The sequence below is a fragment of the Oratosquilla oratoria genome, chromosome 23 (assembly GCF_046742065.1).
Source record: "Oratosquilla oratoria isolate Oo_2021 chromosome 23, ASM4674206v1, whole genome shotgun sequence".
Taxonomy (NCBI): Eukaryota; Metazoa; Arthropoda; class Malacostraca; order Stomatopoda; family Squillidae; genus Oratosquilla; species Oratosquilla oratoria.
The window spans coordinates 24,479,232-24,486,731 of record NC_134799.1 but is presented as its reverse complement, the minus strand read 5'-3'; the positions used below and the strand labels follow the sequence as shown (position 1 = coordinate 24,486,731).

Below are 7,500 nucleotides of genomic sequence, written 5' to 3'. Positions count from 1 at the left end.
ACAGTTCAAGGTTGAGGGTCCACTACTAAACATTACTCAGTTCCTGTACTTATTGAAAAGTAGAACGGCTACCTGGAAACTGCCAATATAGCCACGTAATGGCAAAGGTATGAAGCTAAATCATACCAACCATTGGCATCCTGTCCTAAAACTATCAAGTCAATCAACGCCCTACGTATGAAATCATCAATGCCTCGGGGTGATTCACACACGCCTCGAAAGGTAAACATTTGTTCGTTATTGTAAATAAATTTACTTATATCCTTGAGACAGGCTCGTAGGATGGCTCACGTCTTTCAAACGAATTAATATATATGGTTATATGATCCACGACGACAGCGAGAGAAAAGCCAGAATAGACTTTGAACCGACGAAGCTGTAAATAAAAAGTATGCGTGCGTGCGTACGTTTGTTGTCATGCAGCGTCGTGTCCTAGGGTATGTTAAACTATTTAAAGCGGGAGCTCCTTGTTTCTTGTCACAGTCAGGCCACTTGTTTTCAAACGATAACGACTCGGACAGCTTGATCGTAAGTTTAATATTTATTGACTGCTAGTGCCATAACTTATAAATTATTTCGTTCATGTACACACACACACTCATATTATGTGTATATGTGTATATATATGTATATATATATATATATATATATATATATATATATATATATATATATATATATATATATATATATCAAGGACTACTATTACACAGGACGTGCGCACCCAGATCCCTGGGCCCGCTAGCGGAGGCCATTGCTTTCTTTGTAACCTAACATTTTATATTGGACAAATATATCAGAACTAGAAACCTAACATTGTATATACGACAAATATATCAACTATCGACTTATTCAGTGCAGTATAAGTTAATATAAACTTTTATAGTGAAATAAGAAACTATTTTTAAGGCACAGTTATGCTTTGAAATGCGAATTTTAGCCGGACTTAACAGGTATTATTGTATGAGCATAGTGGACACCAGAGTTGGCGATTTTTTTTTCTTTATTTTTTTTTAAATATATAAAAATCTATATTCTTTTAAATCAGATTTATTTGATTTACATAGATTTTTTTTATAGATTTTAAATATTGTGGGATTGCTATTTGATATGCGATCTGATTGCTAAAGGGCATTTTTAGCTTATCAGTATAAGGAGCAGTGTTATATAGAGTCTATATAATACGAAGAACCAAGCCCACTTGTAGCTAGTGGTTAAACTGGTACGTATCCTTGATAGACTTTCGTCGTTGTAATACCTGAATAGAATCGCCAATGACGACGATATCAATCAAATAATTCCGACAGTAGTCCCCGACTCGAACCCATGACTTGCAGCGTGGCATGTCGTAGCTCTACCAACAAGCTACAAGTGGGTTTGGTTCTTTGTAAAATTGAGATTAGGATGGCAGTTAGCAGTCGACCCAAATCCTGTGGGCATTACATTAACCCAAGTTCATAACTCGTATAGGCTCAGTAGCGTAATTGTTAGAGTCACAACATGTCACGCTGTAAGTCACGGGTTCGAGTCTGGAGACTACTGTCGGAATTATTTGATTGACATCGCCGTCATTGGCGATTCTATTCAGGTATTACAACGACGAAAGCCTATCAAGGATACGTACCAGTTTAACCACTAGCTACAAGTGGGCTTGTTTCTTCGTAAAATTGAGATTAGGACGGCAGTTAGCAGTCGACTCAAATCCTGAGGGCATTAGATTAACCCCGACGGAGCAAAGTTTTTATTCTCAGTAGCGTAGTTGGTAGAGCTACGACATGCCACGCTGCAAGTCACGGGTTCGAGTCCGGGACTACTGTTAGAATTATTTGATTGACATAGTCGTCATTGGCGATTCTATTCAGGTATTACAACGACGAAAGTCTATCAAGGATACGTACCAGCTTAACCACTAGCTACAAGTGGGCTTGGTTCTTCGTAAAATTGAGATTAGGACGGCAATTATCAGTCGACTCCAATCCTGCGGGCGTTACATTAACCCCAAGGTTGATTAATCTAACATTCTTTGTAGCGTAGTTGGTAGGGTACGACATGCCACGCTACAAGTCTATCGTTCGAGTCCGGGGGCTGCTTTCGGAATTATTTAATATGTATATATGTATGCAACAGGAATAACATAAAACACGTGAATAAAAACGTTTTGCTTAAACCACGAGGAAATCAAAGATCGGAATACTAAACGTTTTTGTCTATTTAAGACATTTTCAAAGTACATAGTTACACAACAAAGTAAAGCTTAAATACAATAGTGTAGAGAATGGGAGAGGTCACTCAACATAAATTCATGAGGATTGTTTTACAAAGGAACAAAAATAGAAATAATAAGAATGATAATGACAAGAAAAAATAAATAAAATGAGTGACAATTGACACAGGTGGCAAAAGGTCACACAAGATGGCTAAGGCGGAGCTTTGTGACATTGTCCTACAATTTGGTTGATGACAAAATTATCGAGTTTGAAAAGACCAGTGCTTAAATTGAGATTCTCATTGAATGCTTTTTTAACGAGACACGATTCAATTATATTCCTTGCCAAATAAAAACTACATAAAACAAATTCATGGGAATTGCCCCAATCAATGCAATGGTTGCAGTCTCTAATGTGAGCAAAAATCCCACTTGATGATTGGCCAGTGCGGACACTATACTTGTGCTGGCTGAACCTAAATCTTAATTCCTTGCCAGTCTGACCAATGTAACAAGAATTGCAATTCTTGCAAGGGATACTGTAGATACAACCCGCCGAATTATCAGGCGAATTTTTGATGAGAAGTTCTTTGATTGTATTGTTTTTAAATACAACATTAACATTAAAAACCTTAAGGACACGAGGAAGTTTCACCAAATTGGGATGAAAGGGAAGAACCAAATGATTCTTTTAATTAAAAGGATCATTTGGGGAAGAGTCTTCGTAGGACTTCCTGGCCTCGTGGTTTCAGCAATATATATATATATATATATATATATATATATATATATATATATATATATATGTATATATATACATATATATATATATGTATATATATACATATATATATGTATATATATATATATATATATATATATATATATATGTGTGTGTATATATATATATATATATAGTATATATATTATGTAATATACATATATATGTAATATATATATGTATATGTATATATATATATGTATATATATAGTGGGTTAGGACGTTTGCTCACTAGAGCCGGTATCAAAATTGCACTCAGCACGGGAACAAAAATAGGAGATATTGTCAAGAATACAAACAAAGTCGTGGTCAACAAATAGGAAAATAGCGTCATCTATAAGATACCGTGTGGAAACTGTCCTATGAGCTACTACGGAGAAACCAGCAGAGGTAAAAGCGGGGAAATGAGCACAGTAATGGCATCAGGGCACACCGAACATCAAACTCGCTAGTAGTTCATGTAGACAGTGATGGCCACCTACCGTCTATGAAGTCCACCACTGTACGGAATTCCACCTCCCCACGGAGTTCCACCATCCCATGTAGTTCCACCACCATTCCTCCCCCTTGATCATTTTTTACGTGACCTCACCCCGCACCATGAAACCTATATTTTTTCAATATATAAACATGTCTTTTTTATTGTAATCAATATCACTTGAAAATATACAAAGTGTACGAAACGTGAATACATTAAGAACGCTCCACTGTGTTTTACTATGGCTTTTGGCAGTAGTATTTCTGTGCTCAATTCTACGCATAAATCTGCAGTTCGCAAAGTAGAGTATCAAGAAGATCATAAATACAGAAGTTGCTGTATCTTTTAACCAAATATGCTTACAGGAGAACCTGCTGCCTAAATATTCATATATATACATCCACACACACTAACACACACACACACACACACACACACACACACAATAATATATACACACACACACACACACACACACACACACACACACATATATATATATATATATATATATATATATATATATATAACACATTTATATATATATATACATATATATATATACATTAACGTAAGTGGGAGTAGGAAACACAGTCTTAGTCTGAGTTTATTCCTGACTAGTTTCGCAGGTGTCCTCTGTACGGGGCACCGTCTTACCCCACTCCCCAACATATAGGTGTGTCACTGGTGAAAAATATAGTAACACATTTGTAAATCACAACTAACACCACAGTCGGTCGAAAGAAAGATTTGAGTGAGCGAAACTGTAGTACAAAGTGGAAGGTGGATGCTGTCTTAAATAGCAACCTCTTACAAAGGGAGGGGAACTGGGAAAAGATTAGATGTCACTACCCCAACCCTTATGTGACCTGAGGATGACATGAGGTCGGGTCAGGGGAAGGAGGAGAAAACTTATTAACAATTTCTTTCGTGATGAATAATCCTGATATTATTTCTGGGGTCCATTGACCCTTGGAAATATTCATTCGTGGACAAATAATCAATTAAAGTGGATTACACCATTTTCCTTTGAACCCACAGCTACTTATTTCAGCGGCTTTGACCCATCGTTTTTCGTTCATATTTCCGAAATAACTATTCACATCAGCATAATATATTAGCACAGCTTAATTCACACCCTGCCCTAATTTTTGACGTTATAGTGCATTCACAAGTGTATTTATTTACGGCGTTTACTCTTGACATCAAATGTCTCGCAGCCGACACCCGTGAAGTAAATCGAACAAGTGAAGTTGTGACGTCATCATAAACTACCTCGTGTATCCCATCCTCCTCCCCTTCCCTCCTTCCTTCTCTCTCTCTCTCTCTCTCTCTCTCTCTCTCTCTCTCTCTCTCTGTGTCTAAAAAAAAAAAATGTAATAATAATTGAATACCATGCACCCGGAAAGGGAATTCAATAACAAGTTTATACATATGATGGATAGGGAAATTATGATAATAACTGGACATGCATTTTATTCCATTCCATACCACTATGGATAAACAGTTCATCCTCGTTATCGCTGCCCATGGTGATGATGACGGGTTCCACAATTTCATGTATGTTGTCCGATGACCAGTACTCTTCTTCGAACGATCTGGACCTTCTCACAGCACCCGCCCACACCTCCTTGGTTGCGATAAGCGAGGTAGTTTGTGATGACATCACAACTTCACTTGTTCGATTTACTTCACGGGTGTCGGCTACGACACATTTAATATCAAGAGTAAACGCCGTAATTAAATACCCTTGTGAATGCACTAAAACGTCAAAAATTAGGGCAGGGTGTGAATTAGTCTGTGCTAATATATCATGCTGATGTGAATGGTTATTTGGGAAATATGAGCGAAAAACGATGGGTCAAAGCAGCTGAAATGCTTATAGATTTATAAATAAGATCGGATTCTTCCCAGTTCCCTTCCCTTTGTAAGAGGTTGCTATTTAAGGTAGTATCCTCCTTCCACTTTGCACTACTGAAGAGGATTGCAGTTAGCAATCGAAATATAGTTTCGCTTACTCAACTCTTTCTTTCGTCCGACTGGTGTAAGTTGTGATATACGTGTGCGTATACTGTTGGTTTTGTGTTTTTTGTAAATATAGGCAAAACATAGTGGTCCTCTCCTATTTCTGTAGGTGATTTTATTCATCTTGGTGGTGGGAGATGGTACTCTGGGATTTTTTTTTTTTTTTTTTTTTTTTTTTTTTACTTAAATTTCAGACACAATAATGTACAACGATACACCTCTGTAAGCGTATAAAACTTGCCCAAAAAAGTATTTATTTTCTGGCAAGAATTACAAAATCTGGCGGTGTCTGGTATCAAATCGCTCACTGCGAAAGGTCCCATTGTCACACTAGGATAGCCCACAGGAAGAATTGTCACCCTCTCGAAGTCTGGGGTGACGATTCTTTATGTGATATAAAAAATAGAAAACATAGAAAGAAAATCGGGCTCTGATCACACAAAAAACATGTCGCACTACTCGACAAACGGTGACAATAACCACTTTATTAATTTTGGTAGCCAGCATCCACCACGCTTCGACAGCGAACTCTGTAGTGAACGTCCCCTTCTATATTGTCCTTAATGTCCAAGAACCAGCAACGGGTGTACGCATATTTGGTCCCGCGGCATAAGTCTACTCGAAGAGCATCATCTCCTTGCCATCTGTCTCCAAAAACCTCACCTCTGGCTGCCGTAGGTTTCCAATCACACAAATTCGAAATAACGACTGCTGTATCACCACCCTGATTTGATTCTTCTCTTACAGGACCAGTTGTGAAAATGAAGTTCTTTGTGTTCATCTCCTTCGCCTTGGTCTTCCTAATGGCCGCCCACGCCGTTCCTGTACAGCAAGAACAGGACATCACCGAGGCAGAAGATAGGTGAGGATATCACTATTCCTGCTAGATAGACCACTGAGCTAATTGCAAAAACTAAATTATTTCCTTGTGGATATCTCCGAATTTGAATACGTCGGATCCCACTACACTTAGGGTAACGTCTTTTTTTCCGTAATATTTCGGCGACATGATTGTCCAGTCTCCATATATTCCACATGTCATGAAGACTGTACTATATGAATAAAATCATGAACCATTAGCCAGAATAATGAAATTATGTCACCGTATGAAAGACGTAAGTAGCGGGTGACTAAGGCGAATATGTCCGTGAAAAAATGGAAGTGACGATGGTGCCGCCACATGTAAGACGATAATGCCGTCGTTATGTAAACAAAATGTCATATTTGATTATAGTCAGCGCAACGAGAAGTGACCGCTAAGGCGGGGTTAGGTGATTTCCCGGTGTTGCCACATCTCCACAGATAACACGGCTCGCACGGCTCACATTGAATGCAGTGTGAGGGGGGCGGGGCCAGAGAATAGATGTAGCGGCAACGTCGCTCTCTCTTGCTCATATCCCATGTCAATGACTCGAGGAAATGAAACCTTTGTATAGAAAATATTGCTTTGATTTTTACCTCAGTGGTGGTGTGTGACAAAAATTACAGTATAATTATATGTGGCAACATTATAAAAATATAAGATAAAATTATAAAATAAAATAAAATTATAAGATAATTATATGTGTCAACACAGGGGGACTCCCAGTGCTCCGCCCTAACGGCCATTTCTCGATGCAACGAGTATAGTAGCACGTCGATATAGCAGTATTTTGAAAATCCTTACCTAAATTTAGTATTATCTAGCCTTTAAATTCTGGAAATAACGCCGAAACTAGCAAACTCATCGTCCTTTTTTTCCACGGGATACCTTCGGAACCGTGATTTAACATATAGATTTTTTTGAGGCAAGGGTCAGACGACATTGGTTATATGAGGATCTGACCTTCGACAGGACCTACAGACCAGGTCTTGGGATGATAAAATCTCCCGACGTTTGCTACGTAACGGCCCTACAGGGGTTGAATGAAATATTGGGAAATATTCGGGGAGGAACGCAGACTCTGATCAGGTAGAAATCTTTTACATTTGCCGGAACAAAAATCGACGGTAAATTAGATACAGACTACG

At 38.2% G+C, this 7,500-nt stretch overlaps 1 protein-coding gene across 2 annotated transcripts in view; it reads left to right on the top strand.

Moving 5' to 3' along the window:
* LOC143038028 (uncharacterized) overlaps nt 1-7,500 on the top strand; it is a 22,023-nt gene that overhangs the window by 10,537 nt on the left and 3,986 nt on the right. Inside the window, exons 1-2 of one of the 2 annotated variants that reach the window (XM_076206880.1) lie at nt 390-528; nt 6,238-6,352. In XM_076206880.1, the coding sequence (XP_076062995.1) occupies nt 6,252-6,352 (101 nt within the window). In that variant the 5' untranslated portion in view covers nt 390-528; nt 6,238-6,251. Of the gene's footprint in view, nt 1-389; nt 529-6,237; nt 6,353-7,500 lie in introns of those variants that run through there. The other variant, XM_076206879.1, reaches the window with a different exon arrangement.